This window comes from Athene cunicularia, assembly GCF_003259725.1.
Source record: "Athene cunicularia isolate RWA chromosome 1 unlocalized genomic scaffold, athCun1 chr1_part2, whole genome shotgun sequence".
NCBI classification, from domain to species: Eukaryota; Metazoa; Chordata; class Aves; order Strigiformes; family Strigidae; genus Athene; species Athene cunicularia.
In genome coordinates, this window is record NW_020799092.1 from 30,859,656 (window position 1) to 30,880,547 (window position 20,892).

Here is a 20,892-nt window from a genome sequence, read left to right on the forward strand (position 1 = left end):
CAAGCTCCTTCTGTTTGTTACCCATGCTGTGTGCATTGGTATACATGCACTTCAGATGGGCCGATGTTTTTCCCTCTTCAAATCTAGTGTAAATCTCTCTCAATGAGCCCAGCTAACTCCTGCCCCAAAATCCTCTTTCCCCTCTGGGACAGGTGCATCCTATCTAATGCCAATTAAGAGAAACGAGGTTTATACAGGCTTTTTGTCTCTCAGTTCCCACCCCCAGTGGCATTTGTAGGATAAAATTGGGTAAAACTGTTACCTTTTTTCATTTGGGTAGTCTGGAAAGAGCAAGTGAGTGATATATACAGTGGATATTTCTCATACACATACCTCTGGAACCATTCATTATTAATCTTTTAAAATTACCTTAGTTGCAAACATAGGCCACTTCAATAAATTTTAATACCCTTAATGTAATGGTAACCCAAATATATTATAAAATTAAATGTCAAATTAACTCTATTTACTTGTATTAAACTTAAAATTTCATTTAAAAAACAGGTTAACGAATAAGATTCAGTTTCTCTGAAGCACTGCTGATTTACATGACTTTTACCCCTTTTTTCATTTATTATTAATGGTGATCCTTATCAGCTATTCCATTATTCCTGGTGTCAGTCTAAAAGCCTAAAACTACTAAGGTTACTCCATTAACTCCCTTTTAGTTTTCTCAAATCTTATCAATATTCCAAGTGCTATTAAGAAGCCGTAACATTTGTTGAGATAACTTCTTCCCAGATCTTTTGGATGCAGATTACATAGATCTGTTGATTAAAAATTTCTAGCTTTAGTAACTCTCATTTAACATTCCCTTTGGATATTTTCATATGAGCATATTTAAATATGAGTTTTTTTGATATTTAGAGAAAATATTTCACATCTCTATTTTTTCTAATATTATTTTTCCTGCCACATTTCTAGAGTAATGTGCCCTAATTTTGTTTTCTCCATTGTCCATTTCCTCCACTTCTTTATGTCCTTGATGCAGCAGAGGTCTTATGGAGAAACAGCATTATAATAATAATTAAAGACTTCTTCAGAATGCATATGCACAGGAGGCTGAATTGAGGTTGCACAAGCCATGTCAATTCTTACATATCACAGCTCTAATGTACTTTCCTTTACAACCTTATCATCCCTCTAAGAGGTTTTTAGTATATAATTAAGATAATTGCTCCCCATCATATGCTCCTCTGGATAACATCTCTGATATCATCCTTAACAATGAAATGTTATTCTTAAAAATACTCTGTCATTTCTGAAATGAAAGCACATGGGAATGACCATTATCATGTGACCAGTTCATTATCAGAATGCATGCAGGTCTCTACCCATCCAGTATGTGCCAGTAAATATGTTTACATTGTTAAAGTAATTCCACTTTCCAAAGGACTAGCTAACATTTTCTCTGAAAAGTAGGAGGAAAAGTCTGCTGCTTGACATATGTTAAACATTTTCTGATGATTCATTACTTTTTATTGTTCTTCATTAAATTACAGTTGAAAAACAAATGAGAGTTTGGGGCAATTTTTGCAAATAAGTGCTCCTTAAAGTGCATGCATTCTGACCAACACTCAGTTTCGCCCATCCCAGTGTGATTACTGTCTAGAATGATCATATTATACACTTGACTGCATGCTGTCAGACAACCCTCCTTTTCCAAATCAAGACAGTAATTCAAAGGAACATAATTATTTTGAGGTCTTTTGCATTTTAAAACCCAAATGCAAATAATATTTAGCAGGATTTGAGTTTTTCTTTGTTAAATGACTATTGCATCGTCCTTTGCAAGTACTTTTAAGTCAGGGAAGGAATATGCATAGACCATATACAACATATTCTAGTCAGTAATCCTATGCTTCAAAATGCTGCTGAGATTGTTTGATAATTGAGCAGATGTGGTAGTACCTTTTATAAGTGGCAATAATTTAATACATATATGAGGGGTAATATTGCTATAAAACACATCAAATTGCTAATATTAGCATCAATAGTAAAACTTCATCTCGCCATAAATTTGTTTACGTGCTACATGCATCTAGTAAGCTTGTATAATGCGTATAGCCCTGCATGGGGATCTTCAGTACGCGTTTAGATAATGTTATACGTCTCCTGGTGCACCTGTGAATTTTCTACAAACCTTAAATTGAATTTTCTACAAACTTTTCAGGGTGAATCTTGCTCCATATTAGAAGTTGGGGAGAACCAGTTGTCTTGACTTCACACTTCTTATTCTCTTACACTCAAGGCTTTGCCTATTGTCCTATTTTGCATTAAGATGAACTGAGTCCTAAAACTTGAGAGACCCAGTGCTAAAAAGTTATTGCTTCACTTGACTTATATCTATAATGCAGTAAAGTTCAAGTACTATTAAAAAAGCTAAACTGGTTTTCAGAAACACTGGAAATGCAATATAGATATGTCTGAATCACACAGAGAACTCAGATGTCTTTTGTGGAAGATGAATTTCTCCACTTTGGTCTCTCAATTTCAGATGATAAAGCTGCTCAACTTTGAATGATTAATCGGTAAACACTGCAATATACATATCTTAGGATCATCTAGACATTCTCAGCTGTTGTAGAAAGTTATGACATTAATAATGCTCCTGATCTCTCCTGATCCTTGTGTTATTTTTCAGGCTTTTTTTACATTTTGTATTAAAGGTTGCAGGTTTAATATATTTTATTACGGAGTGTTTTGTGACTTGCTGTAGATGGTGAATATATTTGTAGTCTACAGGTACCTTGTAGCACAGTTGTTATTATGTGGATGCCTGCACTGTAGATATTAGATATGATGACTTGGGAAATCCCTTCTATTTCTATGTCCCATATCAGAGCACTTCTCTGGGATCAAGCTGAGAACCATAAGTACCAGGCTATATATGAGTGGTCTATCTGTATCATGGGATGTGAGAATGCTATTCAGTGCTGAGCCCGTGTTTCACATCCTATCTGCATCCCAGCTCCATGTCAGACCATGAAATATGAACTCAATCCCAGCCCCGCTCTGTCAGATAAGTTTGAGCTCCAGCAGGACCCATGAACTGAATGATGAAAAACATCAGCTTTGTGGGACACTTGCCTTGCAGTCTTTGTCTTTTTCTTCCCATTAGTCTTTCTTGCAAATACACACCAGGACTTCCATCCTGCTCCAGAAAATGATACATTTCCCCAAGAAAATCAGTTCGGATTAATCAGTTTTTATGTACGGTGAAAATCATTTGTCAGAAGATTCATGAGCAGCTATACACTGCATTCATGTGTCAGTTTGGTGGCTCTGCTAACAGATACTGAAGTCTCTGGATTATAGCTCTGCCTGCTTCCTCCTTCCTCCTTTCCATCATTTCTCTCTGTAGGGATCATCTACTGCCACACAGTTACTGTGCTTTCTCAAGTATTGTGGTGGAGAGTCACTGGCTTTTATATGAAAGCAATTAGAAACCTTGCACTCTTTTTTACAGTTATAGTAGACCTAGCATAGCAACAACTGCCCCCTCTACTCACTGCCAAACAAATCAAAAACATTTTGCTGGCCCTTCTGACTGATACTCTTTAGGAGGATTTTTTTTTAGTCCTTGACTGCATCAAAACTGGGCTATGGTTTTAGCTTATATCATACAATCAACTGAATATGCGTATTAATAATTTTATTTCAGCATTGACCTGAATCAGATCTGAAATACTGTCTTTTAGGATAAAATATCATACCCTATTCCTACTATCTTTACTTCTCCAGTAAGTAACAACTTAAATGTGGCAATTTTGTGAAAAATGTAAGTTGTTGTATATAATTTTTCAATACCTTTAATTGTGTTCTATTGGGAAATCAGTTTTTCATGTGAATATGATATGTTTCATGAGGGTTTTTTAAAAATAAACTTTTCTACTAACTTTAGTACATTTTGAAAGCAGAAATCTTGGCATAGATTGCTAAATTTTGTTAAAATCAAAATATTTGTGAAAATACCAAGCAATTACTAATATAAAACATTTTTGTACATAATGAACAGATTTATTTGTTTTGTTCGGTGTCAGAGATGATTAAAAAATAGAAAAACATTGATTCCTAGTGAAGGTAATCAGTGTTGCATTCTGTAAAAAAAAAAAAAGGTAAAGATTTCCCCTCCTGTTCTATTTTAAGTTAAACAAAAGCCATTCATTTACTTCCATTTTCTCTGCTTCTGTCTCGCTTTCTGCATCTGCTAGTCCTGATGGCAGTATGTAGCTTGCTGCCAAAAAGTTTCCTTCTATATTACTTTACAGAGATTTCCTTTTTTTCTTTTCATACTGTTTTTGTTTTTGTGCGACCTCAAAAGGAAATTTGAAGAGTGCAATAGATGTAGGATTTTGCTATATATCAAAACAGGATGGGAATGAGTTTGTATTGCCAATCCACAAGTGTACAGATGAAGCATATCTTTACTTGCAGCTCATGATAGAATAAATCTTCTACAGCAACAGGATATCAAACTAGTCTTTTCTTTTTCTTCTGATATGCCTTCAAATACTACAGACTTGGAAACACCCATATGAAAGAATATTTTCACACTCAGTCGCTTTATCGTTTTCAGAAAGAAGGAAGTCTTCAGAAGGACCATTTCATATTTTTTGCTCCAGGGCAGGATGTATTATTCTTTGAATAGCACAATATATCATTGTATGCAGTAGTATCTGTTCCGGATGGGTGTACTAAAACCAGCTTAGTAAAAATATTCTTCCCACTCCAGCTCCAGCTGTTCATTCCTGTCTTTTTTCCTTCAGATATCATTCCCTCCCTGCTGGATGATACTTAAATAATATAGCACAAATAAAACCAGCTTCTTACCAGTAGTGCTGGGATTGAAACTAAATTTTTTTTCTTCAGAAACATTTCCATTATTTTGACACTTATTTCTGTCTTACATTATTATGAAAAAAATATAAAAACTTTCTGTGAATATTGTGTAAGTGAAATTTGCCAAAAATTTTGTTTTCTGATTATAGAAGTTCTCTTTCAGACTTTTTCTCATCCAGCTTGTAATAACTTCAACAAGGATTTGCCATTGATAAATTTAACAAAAGTGTTAAATGCCCTGTGAAGCCATTGCAAACAAAAAGCAATATATTTATAAATTGCTTGTCCAGCTGCTAGATAACAGCCTGATAAACACCCTTTGTGATCATTTGTGACTCATATTCTAGTGGAATAATGAATCTGCGATAGGAAACCGTTAGTGGTTAGGAGTTCTGGCAGTAAGAGTGACAAGAATTCTGTGAATCCTGCCTTTTCTTTTGGCTAAATACCTACCTGTTTTCCAGTGTAATTTGATTGTAATTCTTTGTTGTAGTTTAAGAATTGAAGTTAAGGAATACTGAATAGTTTTAAGCCATGTTTTTTACCATAAATCTTGCCAAAAAAAACATACTTAGTAATCTTTCTTTTGGTATTAGTGGTTGGATGGGATCAACTGGGTGCACAGTTTGATTGTTTCTGCCCCACTATGTTGGAATATTCCTTCTTCTCTGAATATACTGATTTGGCTCTATGTCAAGCAAATGAGTAGAAGTTGCATGGTCTAGAAGTTGTGATTTATTCATTTACTATCAATAGCAAATACAAACAGTGGTACCCCTTCAATATATGTGAAGTTTTGTGCTATCTTTATCATTCCATTATATAGTTGACTGCATTTCTCAAAAAATTCCAAGGGTCTATCCAAATTCCATACCTGTGGTCTCTATAAGAAATGTAGTAGGTTGCATTAGTGGGAATACTTAATGGGAAGAATTTTAAGAAATATACAGATCTAGCCTGTGGATCTTAGAGAACCTAAAACCAAAACAAGAAGAGAAAACCACTGCACACTGTGATAGTAACTAAATTTAATATGCTGCGTATTAAGATTCTAAACATTCAGAGCAGGAATTATGTAAATCCTGCTCTGTCAGTCAGACGGTAAGCTTACTAATACGTAAATATATAATGTTGTTATAATATATAATTTCATCTAAATTGCAGGAGAGATAAATTAATGCAGGACTATTAGTAAAAAGGATAGAATTTGAATATTTTTCTGAATAAAATGCTAAGTATAAATAAAAAATATGTAAAAATAATATATGGCACAATTCTTTGGCATGTTAATTACAAAAATTAAAAAATACGGTCAAGTGTTTGGGGTTTTTTAGTTACTGTAAACTATAATGCTGTAGTGCCACAGATTAGTTGTTAATGATTGAAAACTGGATTGTGTTATTCCAAAATTAGCCACAGTAACTTTTTCAAATCATTTGGACATTATCAAGGCAAAATATTGGGCTAGGTAAGTGGTCCATTCTGGTACAGATATTTCCATATTGCTTTCAGAATGAACAGCAAAGATTTTTAAAATTCCCTGAATTCTGACGTCTTGAATTAGTAGTACAAACTATCTGCTAGACAAATTCTTAATGCTTAATGAGTATACTGTTACACTGGATAAAATATACATATTTAGTTTGGAACAAAATACTTTCTTCTGTGTAAATATATATTAAATACAAAAATATACGTTTTCAGAGTGAGAGTTGAGCTCTATGAAGTGGCTCAAAAATTTAGATACTTTAAATCAGAATAACTGGAGATTGAAACATTTTAAAACATCGTTTCTAGCTCTCTGGCTTTAAAATATTTTGGTTAGCTTTGTGACTTCAGTGTTCTGATAAAAAGCTATATTAACTAATTAATTCTTCAGAAGAACTGAAGCTCATTAAAATATAGTTTTGTCCATAAATTAAATTTCATTGCAACTAAAGATAGATGCATATTGAAAGGTTTATCTTCAAGACTACTTTATTTATTAACTGAGTTTGATCCCTGAGGAGTATGGCTATAATCAGTATTACTGAAATTATTTGAGAGCACTTGCTCTCATCACTCTTCAGTTTATATTCTGAGATAATTTGAAAATGTAGCCTAATTCACTAATCATCTATTGCATTTGCAATAGTAGAATACTTTCTCTGCACACCACAGTTTAGTTTTTCTCTTTGGACAATAGAAAAATCCTTATGGAATACTAAGTCGTGCATATGATACCATTCAGTGGCCTCACACTGGTGAGTTAAATTTAAAAATAAGCAGAAGCATCCCCAATATGTATCATTCTTTTTGGAGGACCTCTTTTTACAGGACTACTAGGAATTCAATTTTTTAGTGCATGACTGAAATAAACAAAAATATTTTGGCACCTGTAACTATACCTGTGCTTTTCATTGAACTTCCAGAAGCATGATGACTACATGCTGAGACAAGGAAAATGTAGAAATCTATGAAATATCTGTCTAGGCAAGTGCAGTCATTTCACTACAAACCTTTTAAACATGGAAAAGCCATGAAAAAAAAAAACCATTAAAAAAAAAAATATGGCAACTGTATAGCATTGTTTTTGAATGCTCAATTAGACATCAACAGCTTGCAAAGGCAGTCTCAAAAGGTTACTCAGGAAATGGTGAAAATCACCCATCATCTCTCATTAGTACTTAATGAGAGACATTTTTCCAGACAGTTGCCTGGTATTACAAGGGTTATGGAAGCTTGAAGTAGCTCCCAAGTCTATTTGTGCGGGTGGGTGATTAAAGGAGATAAAAAATTGATAATAGTCATACACAACTCTTGTGGATGATGCAGAAACAACTAAGCAGACCCCCCGCTGCCACTGGAATGCACTTCACTGGTAATTAAACACAACCCTGATATAGCTGCCACATCCAAGACTGGGCCAGTTATAGCTTAAGTGCTTTCAACAAGGCAGTTGCAGATATATATTTACAATCTTACTCAGAACAATGGTTATTCAGGTTTAAGTGTGGGAAACAAAAGAACAAGTTCAAACAGTTTAGTCCAGCTGTTCTCTCTGCGCACCCAGTGTAGCTACCTACTGATTCTATTATTCAGTATTCCATCTGCTCTTTTGAAATGTCTCTTGTAATGTTTGTTCCCTGAAATCCTGAAATACATGTTTGTCCTTATCTGTAGTTCCTATATTTATGCCATGTTGAATAGTCATGTAGGAGAGCCTTGCTCTGGACATTTAGTCACGTTAAAACAAATTTAAAGCTGAATCCTATATGGAAAATTGCCTAGTCCCTCAGTTGGGGGCCTACTATATAACATGAATGATTTTGTTATCTACCTGACAAAATAGGAGATTTTCCAATTTTTTCCTGGATTTCTGTATGAACTGCAGCCTGTCTTAATTTACTGTATGCAATTGCTGTGAATCTTTACAATGGGTCCACCACTTACAGGAGACATCACATTTTTATCACACATGCCATCCAAAAAATCTTATATATGGCAGCTCTGTATCAAATTAAGACAATTCCTACTATTTTGTGACTACTCTGCTCAGTTTTGGGCCTTTGTTAGTTTCTTCCTAGTTGTTGGCTTAGGCTCCTGCCTTGTAAATTTACTGCTGATGGAATCCAGCAGCCTAGACTGACCCATGATGAATGAACTGAGCCTAGGTAGTGCTGTCTCCATACAAAATATATTGTTTTAAGACTTGCCCTGAAATCTGTCTATGGGTATGTTTAAGTGTAATGGGGTGATTCTCCTTGCTTTGCCTTAGAAAGGACTAATTTTATTTTAATGAGTCCTCTGTAAGCTTCAGGAAGATCACTGTCCCCACGTTCTCTTTGCCATAAGGAACAGGATTCTCATGATTCTTCATGTGGGCCTGGGTCTCTCACTTTTAGATAAAGCTCAGCAACAGTAGGAAAGATTCCCTGAGGCATAATCTGGTCAAGTTTCTTGATCTTCTCAACATGAGGATATAAGCATATCCCTGACAAAACTTTCATGTCTTCGATTATCCCTGGAATCAGAAAATACTGGTTTATTTATCACTCCAGTGTGGTTATAAGTGGCAACTCTTCTTTCATTCCAGTTATGAAGCTTTTTAAATGACTAGATTATCATTCCCCCATTATTGAAGAGCACTAAAATCTAGTCCATATGACTAGGGACCTACTTTAATCTGTTCATTTCTTAAACAGCCAATGAAACTAACCCTTCTGGTGGCTCTGACCTCTATGAGGAGATGTATGTAAATTCAGTCACTGGTGACTGATCCTCCAGAAATAGTACTATTTCCATATTATCTTCTTTTATACTCTTCCAAGGTTTATATGTAGTTATGATTGATTTCTGGCCGAGACGGATGATTAGCATTGCCATATTCTTTTCAGAGCTTTGTGCCTCTATATAACACATTTGATGTTAAGAGAACATATAACAAAGGCATTCCAAGATTTTTTTCTAAAGACAGATCCAAAACCATAGAAAATGCCAAACTGAATAACTGTTTCTCTAGTAGTTTTCTAATAGTCTAGCAAATTGAGTCTTCTATAACTGACCGAACATGTCTGTCTTCATACCACACTAAAAAGCACTTTGTTCCCAGACAGCATCAAGCCACCTGGAGCTTTATTCACATTTTTGACTTATACTGATGCTGGGGTGTCCAAAACAGATGCAGGGTTTGGGCCAACCTTCATGTAGTTTGAAACATTGCACAAAATCTTCCACACTGAGCACAGGTTGGGGAATAAAAAGAACTTGTTGAAGTAGTTGGTTATATAAATATGCAGGTGTGTGTATATATATATATATATATATATTCATGCATTCGTATATATGTGCCCATTCATTTTCCTCCCTTCTTGTTCTTTCTCCTGAAGTTGCAGTGCAAATCCATCCAGGCCTTGAGGTTATAGTATGAAGCTCTACAAGGTCATAATGATTAGGCTTTGTGCTTTTAAGTATTTTGTTCATGTCTAGTATTATATTGTCAGAGATTTTAGAATTTATTATATGTATTATATGTATTTATACACATCATTAGATGTGTAGCATATAATCTCGTTCTAGGTTATTACTAGTCTATATCTGTAAAGTTAAATATACATTTCTTCTGTTCTTATAGCAAATTGTAAATCTGAGCATATAATATTTAAGTGATTCCACAAATAATTGGAGTGTGGAAATAAAATAGGCTGAGTATACACTTACATTTTGGTACAGAGCACTGGGTGTGAATTTGAAATAAATCATTGATCCCAGTTACTGTTCATTGCTTCAGTCACAGTATGGTTTTGAAGCACAGAAACTAGACTCCTTTTTGATCTGAAGCTCCATTTCAGGTGGGCACCAAAAGTATAGGGTCCTTCTGGAAGCTACAAGGTATGTGTATGGTGGGGATGTTTGGTAGAATGAATAAGATGCTATGTAGTGCTAAAAATTCAAATCCATGTATATTCTAAATGGAGTGTCATGAGGATCAACTGCTTTGATCTGCTGATCCATTGCCATTACACTAAATTGTAGAAATAACTGATGCAATAGCTAATACAGTCATAACCGTAGATTTTGTAAAGGAAGCTAGCATGTTTCCGAAAAGAAAGTGGAAAACTACAGATTAGCTGTGTGTTCCATTGTGAAGATTTATTTCTGAGGTGACATCTAATTATAACTATATTTCTGGAATATGGGCTGACTTTTGGCTTTTGATATTTTGCTTGCTGAGATGTGGTAGGAAATGTTCTGGTTGGTATACTTGGTATCTGCCTGATAGTTAATATTGTGACATTATATACGTATAGTGCCTTTGCTTTGAGTACATTATGAGGAAAACTATCTATTAGAAAAGTTCCAGTGAGCAGTTTGTCCTCACAGTACATGGATAGTGGGATGAAAATTTTGATGAAACATTTGTTGAACTGTGGTGATATAGTCTATTACTATCCATAAGGGCATTTTTCTCTATGCAGTGTACCACATGAAAGAAGTCCACTAACTGACTGCTGATGTCACACAGCACAATAGAAGGCAAAGTTCCCAGTGCATGACTTTTTTTGTAGTTTCAGTTAAACAGTTTACATTTTTATGGTTTTGTCTGACATCTTAGGAGAAAATAGCAGTAAAAGAATGCCATAGTATGCTCTTAGAATATACTAAAAGAAGACAATATTCACTTCCATTTTGGTCTCCCCAGTCTCAAATCTGAGAGACCCTTCAAAGTGTAAAGCAGTCACCACATCCATGAATACCAAGAGCTCCTTGCATTCCCCTCTTTTGCTGACTTCCTAATATCCTGTATGCCTCAGGAAAAAAATACTATAATTTTTTACTGTGACAGTAGAAATAAATTATCATTTTCACAAAGATCTTTTGAAAATAATGATTACAGTTTTTAAGAGTGTGAGCTGGGATTCATCCCTCTTGATTTTAGGACCTTGATTCAGTTGCCCATATATAGCTGCCTGTTGACGTTTGAAATGCTTTTGGGTGTCCCAAGCTGATGTTTTAGAAGGGCAGCAAAAGTCCATAGTTCCTGCAGGCCTCTTGCAGAAACCTTGAATTTCCTTAGACCACTTGAGATGGCGCTAGTTAACAATGCTTTGGCAGGTGAATCTTGCTGTATTTGTCTACAATAGAAGTGTCTGAGCTAGCTATCTAAACTTTGTTTAAAGCTAATGCATACCTTAGTAAAATTAATGAAGCTTAGGGCTTCTTCCTCTGACCTAATATTTCTTCAGGATAATATATCTAAACATAGAATAAATTCTAATTAATACTGGTTTAATGGGGTTTCGTTGACTTAAAGAGGAGTTTAGCTTGCTCACTAAAACGTAGTTGTATTTAGAGAAATCTCACCTTGCAAGTCTGAAGAACAGTTTCTGAACCACTCATGACTGAGAACAAAATGCCATTTCTTTGGATAGCAATTTAGTTACTAGCATAGAAAGGCAGAAGTTTAACTTGAGGCCGTGAAATTTTATTCCAAAACTCAGTCTTGTTAGATAGACATATATTACACACTACATAATGTAGTTTTCATTTTATTCAGAAATCCTTTTTGTTCTGAAAGACTGCATTGCAAATGAATTGCTGAGTACTTGAAATGTCAGTGATAGCAGACCCAACTTTTCTTCCTACAAAAGGATGTTATGATGTTAATTCTTTCATAATATTTTTTGTCAGACATGAGGTTAGTGTACATACATAGTTAAACATTTTCATGAACAAGATAAGTATACTTATATTAATTAGACTTCAATAATATTGAACTGAATGATATATAAAACTGAACACTGAACAAAAAGCATCTTTTTTTTTGCAGTTGTATTATATATGACAGTGTGGTAAAAAATATATTTTGTCGTAAAAAAATATATTTTGTGAGGTGTTTATATCTTGCTGCTTCCTTCCTTTCTTAATGTTCTCATTAAAAGGTGATGTAAAAAAATATATTTCCAATATGAAATTACTTAAGAACTTAAATTCATAAATTTTAAAACAAAAATTATATTAATTAATTCTGATTCAGTGCTATTCAATTTCATAATTTTTCTGTAAGAATGTATAAAATAACTGTTGGTGAAATATGGAATAACTGGAATAGACCAGTAAATAGCTAATCTGGATTTCTGGATTTGGTGGAGTTGTTTCAATATTAAGACGTTTCACTGTAACTGAAATCAAGCCACCTGTCTGTAATCAAATGGTGTAATTCTAATTTAAATAATGCTAGTGTGGCTTGAGGGTAAAATATTTTTCAGTCGTGGTGGGAACAACCTGACCTTCAACTTCCAAGCAGTGGTGACATAATTTGTAATTACAGTCTTTTGATACATAGGGAAGAGATGAATATGCACAGGCAAGTTGTGTGAAGCACTAGTGTGTCTATTGTAAATACTGAGTCTGCTTCTAAAATGAATATTTTAAAAATTGGGAAAAAAAGGCAAATAGAATTTTAAGAAGCAGTAAGATTTGGAAGTTAAGAATAAAATGTTGAAACCTGTCTAATCCTGTGAGAAATTTTGAAATCGCTATCTTTTTTCCTATGTCCATGAGATAGTGGTAAATGTGATCATGATGGCACTGTAACACCTTCTCTCCTTTAAAACCTTGTATGCTGAGCCAATAATCAAACAACAAGCAAAGCAAATTAGTAAGATTTGTCAGCATGTAAATCAGCATAGCTATTTTTATAGTCCATGCTAGAGGAGTCCAGTTAATCCAAAATCTGAGTCTATCTAACCTCTTAAAAAATTATTTTGGGTATTCTGGACATATAAAACGTAACCTAATATATCGACTTTATCCTATCCTATTCTATTTCCTTTGCCCTGAAACAAAGAAAATGAATGACGGAAAGTCCTCAGCATTCAAAAATCAGAATAAACTCCAATTGTATAATCCTAATGACGGTTTCTCATGTATGATGGAAGCAAGAAAGAATATTGTTAGATCATGCTGCATTCAGTAATTTTTAGCTGCCAGATGATCCTTGGGGCCTGGTATTATCTGGGTTGTACAGAAACATCTCTTAGCTTATTGCAACTCGAGCCAGGAACTAGAAGAGAATGACAGCCATAAATACTTCCCTGTTGGCCCCATCTATAGCAGCTATCAGAAACTCAGTATGAGAGCTAGTCTTTCCTAGATAAATTTGGTAGGCTCTCAAGTTTCCAAGTCCTTTTTGCCATGAAATATTCCCCTGAAACTTACAGTATTACCATTATGATTATGTAATGTGGAGCTTTTGGCCTCCTGCTAAGTCATTCTGGTGCTTGATTACCATCACAGCTGGGAAGCTGTGCCTTATTTCATAGTCCTCTCTATCTTCTGAACTGATTTTCACTAGCTTTTCTTTACATTGTTGAAACAGTGTTAGGAACATTTAGAGAAGGTAAGAACAATATTTTAAATCCCTTTAATGGTCCTTCACAGTGGCATAAAATGGTAACAGCATCACAAAATATGTCGAAACAGCAGTTTCCTATGTACCTGCAAGTATGTAGATAATTTTAAGGCACCTGTAGGTTATCTAGCTGAGATACTGCTAGAAAGGTAGCTACTGCAGTGCAAAGCTTTATGGAGGATGCAAATTTCGTCTTGGAAGCTGAGTGTATTTTCATGTATTTAATCCTTGCTGATCCATTACATTGCTCACAGTGTCCAGGAAAGTTATCACTGATGGTTACTAGCATGTGCTAAATTGATTGTGTGTCTATATAACTTGTTGAACTGGGTCATATGTGTTAGGATTTTCCAGGATGAGATACGAGTTGCATTATAAAACTCCCAAGTCACCCTTGTTATAATGATAGTACTTGGATTTACAATTGGTAATTCAGGATAGCAAAAGTAAAATATTTGTGTTTGGTTTGTGCCTCATTTTATTTAGGTATTAAGAGAGCACTGAATTCTGCCTTAACACAGAATGTATGTATGAGCTGACAAAATAAGTGTAGATATGCAGTACATTCCTTACCAAATACATTTAAATTATGACAGGTTTTGTAAATTGAAAAAGTGTTCTGAGTAGCGTTCTGTTTTCAAAATTATTTTTTTATTTTAAAATGTATGAAGTATTTGTGAGTTCACATAAATGCTATTTTTATTCACAGATAATGCACCTCAGGTAGCAGTTACCACACCAGGATCTGGTAACCATAGAAACAGCTCTACAGGCCCAACACCTGACTGCTCTCCTCCATCACCAGACACTGCACTTAAAAATATAGTGAAAGTTATACGTCCTCAGGTAGGTGATCACCATAAGCATCCTCTTATTAGTTGTATTTTTCATTTTAAAAGCAGGCAATGATGCATGTATTCTAAGAATATTTTATCACTATAAACATATGAATAGGTCAAAGATAGATAAACAGAAAACAAAATATTTGTTGTATTTAGGACGCAATCTTGATAGCAGGAGAAGACTGAATATTTTATGAATGAGCCCCACAATGTACAGAGAGATATCAGTACATTTTTCTTACAGCACTAATGATGAATGAAGCCTTCATGTAATATTTTGTATTGTTATGTAATATTAGTTTTCTTCCAAGTTTATGTTCTGTTTCTATCCCTGTTACTTTTTTCAGGTTTTCTTTCTTCTTTCTGCATCTCCATTTACATGGTTCTGCAATATTTCATACCTTCTTTAGCTTAATTTCTCATGTAGTATTGCTTCTTGACTTCCATCCCTCCTAACTGCATGTGTTTCTAATAGTGTTTGGTAAACAAGATGCTTAACGCTTGGAAAACTTGAGTGCCCCTTGTAATTTTTTTTAAGGAGTACAGCCTTTTAAAATAACTGCTTCACAATAAATAGATCTTAGGACTTGATTCAGTAGTATAGAGGTAATCCACATAAAGGAGGGTTTTTTAGAGCCACAGGACCATATGATAACATAGGTCAGAAGAAATCTCAGGGGATTATCTATTTCCCTGCTTAAAAAAGCATGACATAAAGTGTGTCAAAGCTAACTGTGACAATTACATGATAAATTGACTAACTGTGCAACTTCTTTGATGTGAACCAAAAGAACTTTTATTCCTCTCCTACCAATTATTCGGTTCAAATGCAGCCATCTGTCCTTCATTGCTGAGCTGATCTCTGCAACTGAGCCATTTTGATTCTAGTGGATGCAGGATTTGCATCATCAGTATGTTGCTGGCATTTGTTTTACTTGAGAAGTAAACTGAAGGATATGTGGTACTTTGGTAAGAATTATATAGGACAGATTGTTTGGTGCCACACAATTGAGAGTACAGTGATGGAGGTAGATCTTCCTTTCAGTACTCATTGGAACACAATGTTCAGAAGGTCTTGCAAAATTAAAGGCAATTACTAAGTGCACCTGCCATTTCTCTCTAGGAGCCATTGGTTTCTTATAGCTGACGCAGTCAATGCACAAATATTCTAATAGGTGGCTGGTGCAGACCATCCCTCTTTCATACTACAGTAGTTTGGGTTCCACATCCTAGCTTAAATTTAGATTGCAGGGGGGTCTAAAATAACAGCTTCTTTTCCTTTTCTTTTTTTATATTTGTTTCTTATTTTGCTTGTTCCTATAGTCTTTCTGCCCCTCCCACCCTACATCAGTATAGTACAGAAATGCCTCCTTCCCTCTAAGCTGTTTTTTATAGTAGGTGGCAAGCAAACAGAAAGGTATTGGAATATTGTTGGAACAAGCTGTTGTGTGATAGTTTATTGAAAATAGCATTTAAAAAGCTGTTTCCATCATGATATTGCCAACAGATGGACCCAGAACGCTGAATGGTGATGATCTCCTGCTAGTTAACTCTGAATGGATTCAGCAGATTCTGGGGAGATATTTTCAAATTTAAATCATAACATTTACTGACTTCCAGTATTCTCATCGTTCTGCAGAACAAAAGCTAGCTAGCTGTGTGATATATATGGTCAGAACTTTACCACATTTGCTGAAATGTCTCTCATGTGGCTCTATGTGTGGCATATTTCCTATGCAGAAAATAACAGCAGAATGGCATATGTAGGCTGCTGTACATATATAACGTACATTATGCTTAATGTATGTTGTAAATCACTGCACTAATACACAAGAAGTTGGATACACTATAACATTCACATCCCATTATGCTTCTCCTTTCTTCATGTTTTATGCACATTGCTTCAGTATTCTTCCTTCGCTTTTGTTGCTTACTTAACCACCCCCCAAGATCACAACCCAAGAATGTAGACAAAGAACTTGTAGATATTTGAAATGTGATGTTTGCTAACCATTAGTATTAATTCTGCCTGCATATTTAATTCCTTTATTCCATGTCTGCTGCATTCAATTACATGCCAAGCTCTTTGAAGTTGAACACAATAGGATTCTATTCTTGACTGACCTCTCACCACTCATGTAAAACTAATGAATAGTGTTACACAATGCATGCAAAATAATTATTTTTCTGTTGTCTGACAGGGCCTCTTAGCATTTTTCTAGCAAAATAAACAGTTTTTATACAGATCTAAAACAGGGATCATATGAATTTCCTAAACAGCTGTCACTCCTTTCCCAGTTTCATATGTCATGTGCACCCAGCACAGGAAGGTGCCAATAAAAGGCAGAATGGGAAACTCTTCAGCAGCTAGTTTTGCACTAGGCAGGCTTTGGTAGCTTGGATGAAACTGCCAGGGAAGTCTGGCCTTTTAACTCATATTGTTATTTTCATTTATACCCTTATTTATCTTTCCTGGAGTGTTGTGCATATAACAGTTTACCCGCAGTGAGGAAAAACACTGTTTCTATGTAAGCAGCAGTAGAGGGGATCAAAGATTCCTTCCTCCCACCAGTCTGGTGAGTGCAGGCGGTGGTAGAGAGTGGAAAAGAGAAACCTGGTGAGCATGATTTTGAAGGCAGAGGTGGGGGTCATTCTGCCTCCTGTTTTCTTTGGCATTTTATTTCTAAGACCGCATGACAGCTCACATGGTGGCAGTGCATATATATGCTTCAGCACATGACAGATTTTGAAGACGTTTGTATGAATGTGAGGTTTAGCATGGCGCAATGGCCTTTCCCCTCTCCTGGTTCAGACGCTCACATACCAAATGCAGCTGGTGGGGGACCTTGTCAGCCACACTGGCCACATGTTGTCCCTGAAGAGGAGGGAGGCTGTGATGCTGCACTGTCAGTCCATGGGGTGAAAGTACCACAGCTGGGAAGTGTGAGACAGGAACAATCTTATACACAAAGTGTGTGTCCTGTGGCGTCTGGGTCTGGATAGTTAAGGGATTCCTCAGAGTGCACTCAAAACATGTTTTGTCTTTTTCCTTCTAGTTGTCTCTTAACCTGGCCCTAGTTACTCCTCTTCTTACATTAAAAACATGCCATCACAAAACCTGACTGGGAATTTCTATTTTCCCCCAACCTTTCACTTGCTTTTCTGGAGTATTTTCCTTTCTTCAATTAATTATGATGAATTTTGAGTTGAGAAACCTGCAGGTGGCTATGACCCTACCACTCGTCCTTTATGAGACCCCATTGCTGTCTAAAATTATCTAAAACTCTCTTTGGATATGTCTCAACTATTCAATTAAGAGTACTATTACTAAAGCTGAAACCTATTTTAACTGGCACAGTGCAGCACTCTGGAAAGAGGCTCACTCAGATCAGAGAAGGAATACGAAGTTCAGTGCCACAGTGCCACCCACCTCTACAGCTTCCAATCCTGAAGCTATCACACATAACAGTAATTCAGGAATCTGTGTGCTCTTTTATCTGTGCACCTTAGCTATGGCCTGTACCTGTGATCTAGCATTTTGCAAATATATGTCTTGTTTTTGAATTTTCACAGGGTCAGTCACTGAAAAATAGGATTTGTTGAAAAGTTACATATATGCAGTTAAGAAACAAACAGAATTTAGGTCAGGGTTTGAATCACTTGAACGTTTTTTTTCAGATTGTCCAGAGAAATCTTAGTAAGTTTTAACTCTTTAATTGCTAATTAATGAAGACTTCGAGAAAGTAATACACTTTCAAATTAAAGACATATGCCTCTGTGAAGTGGGAGAAAAAACAAGATGTGGTGGAAGACCAAGTAGGTTAATGAGTTCACTAAAGCCCTCTGAAATTTTAGGCTCTCTTAAGTTTTGACTAAGTTTTGTTAGTACATATGTAAAATATAATTTACCTTAACAGACTGGAATTTTAGAAATTGGTAGTAAAATTGAGCTTGTTCTACCACAATTCCTATAGCTCTCGGTCTGGACGAAGCCTGAACAAAATTGGGCTGCATGTGACACTTCATGTCACTTCAGTTTAATAAGGCTCTCCTTAATTATTTGTTCAGCTTCGTTTGAACAAATAAACTATATACACAGAAGGAGAAAGAGCACCTTTTTTCTTAAGAGACTGTTTCTTTTGCTGGTGCTATTCCCTTGTCAGTCATCAGCCAATTCTCATAAAATTGAATTCTGACTTCTCATCTTTTAAATTATTTATTAAATGTAATCCAGCATTTGCATATTCTCTTCTTGTCTTTCTAATCTATGTTTCAAATGGCTAACTGTAGATAATCTTTTGATGTCTAAAAGTGGATTATTTAAAAGTGACTTGGATTTTATCTGTTATGAATTAGTACTTTTCTCATTTTATGCGAATAACCCAACCTTAAGAATTGTTGTTTCAGTGACATAAAAGAGGGATTCTGGTAGAAAGGCAAAGGAACAGAGAATTTTAGCATGTCTAATGATGAAATTTCATTGGTTTTATTGCTAAGATCTTCAACAATCTATTCATTACAATATGGGATTTTTTTCTTGTTTTTTTGGATGTGCTATATTTACATTAGTCATTTTTTCTATTTATCTTTTTTAACCCTTTTAAGTGAAGTTACAAGTCCATCTATGATTCATCATTCCTCTGGCTAAGACATCTAGCAATAGAAAAGTTTAAACAGTAGAGGACAAAAGAAATTGCCTCATTTTTCTTCAAGTGTTAATAGAATCCTGCAGGACATTGATAGTCTCTGATAGACTTATCCCACCTGTTTGGGCTACCAAGTGTGCCTTGACTAATGTATAACTAGTTTTTGCGTGCACAATGAGCTGGGCATACCTATGTATATGTAGTTCTTTTAGTCACAGGGAAAGACAGGGACCATGTAGTTCCACCACCCTGGACATAAATGGACAGACCAGCCATAGTGATGTTCAATGTTCAGTGAAATTGTATCTCATCTTTTTTACAGTTAGGTGCAGCAATTACTTTGAACAAAACCAACCAAACAAACAAACAAAGTCTTTGAGGCAGCTCTGGAAAATCAGAGTTCCAGAAAATAAATTTTCAGAACTAATTGTTCCATAACAGGATTTTAACAATTTGCTCATGGTGAAGTAACCCTGGCTCCTCCCCTATGCCAACACCTTGCTGCAGTATCCTTAGTTCTTCCCAAATGACATGCATCCCTTGTCACACTGAGCTTGAGTTGACACATGCCTGTCTCTGCAAACATGGAGTAATCCCCACTGCAGGCTGTTCCACCAGTGCACAAATACATGAGAACTCCGTGATGTATCTACTGAACTTGTATTGCAACACAAAAAATCTGGTTTGCTACATTTTTAGCATAAAAAGGAGGGCTGCAGAGCACAGTTAAGCAGTAAATTCTCACTGCTCACTTACTGAAGGAGATCACAAGACAGCTGGGGTGTAAGGATCTTCTTTCTCCTATGAACTGCTTTCTGTGCTCAGCCCAAGTTACAACATGCTCAACCAGGCAGGGAATAACCAGGAAAGTCACCATGGAGAAATTCTGTGCAGGCACACTATGTTTCTTGTTCGGGTGCACACTTTTTCTGGGATGTTGTTGTGCTGGACTTTGTACAACCATATTCAGTGTCCATGCTTAGCACAAGAGGCAAATAAGGCTTAAAAAAAGACTACTGAGAGTTACGATTTTGTGGGCGATCAAACCCATCATTTCCAAGGTAGAAGACCACCCCTGTGTACAGGATTTTATGAAGTTCTGAAAGGTGCTGAGCGTTTTAAAGTTGCTGAGCTTTCTCACTAAAATGAAGATGTAGTCTACAGTCTACAGATGGGCAGATGTAGTCCTCATCATTAGTGTGCCTGGCCTGGAGATTTCTCCTACGTAATGTAGTGTTTCCAAGGTTGCATATATCCATCAGGGCTGCAAAGCACTTTAAGGTAGTTGACAGCAGTCAGTGACCTTGATTCTAGGTATGGAGATGTGTTTCAAAAAATTCTCTCTCTATATATATTTTTTCTAAACCTTTAAAGTGTCTATGGAAATCTACTGCACACAGTTTGATATCTTCTCATTGTAATGACGTTGAAATGAATAAACAAAGAAACAGATAAAGAAAGCTCCTAAATAGCCTTTAAAAAAAAAGGAAAACAAAGAAGTAAGAGGTATACTGTCAATGCCATTAAGATGTGGTTAGCAATTCATCTATGTTTGACTGAATATAGGACAGACATTATGAAATTCTGTTACTCTGGAATACTGAGTACCAATTACAGAAAAAAAGGTTATGGTTGGAATTGTCTCACAGGATTGATTTCCCACCCCCCA

The 20,892-nt window shown here is 35.6% G+C and overlaps 1 protein-coding gene across 6 annotated transcripts in view; it reads left to right on the forward strand.

The window, feature by feature from the left end:
• The window catches only part of ANKS1B (ankyrin repeat and sterile alpha motif domain containing 1B), a 455,171-nt gene that overhangs the window by 143,924 nt on the left and 290,355 nt on the right, over positions 1 to 20,892 (forward strand). For all 6 annotated transcript variants that reach the window (XM_026865589.1, XM_026865597.1, XM_026865606.1 and 3 more), the window contains exon 11: positions 14,445 to 14,581. In XM_026865589.1, the coding sequence (XP_026721390.1) occupies positions 14,445 to 14,581 (137 nt within the window). The remainder of the gene's footprint in view (positions 1 to 14,444; positions 14,582 to 20,892) is intronic.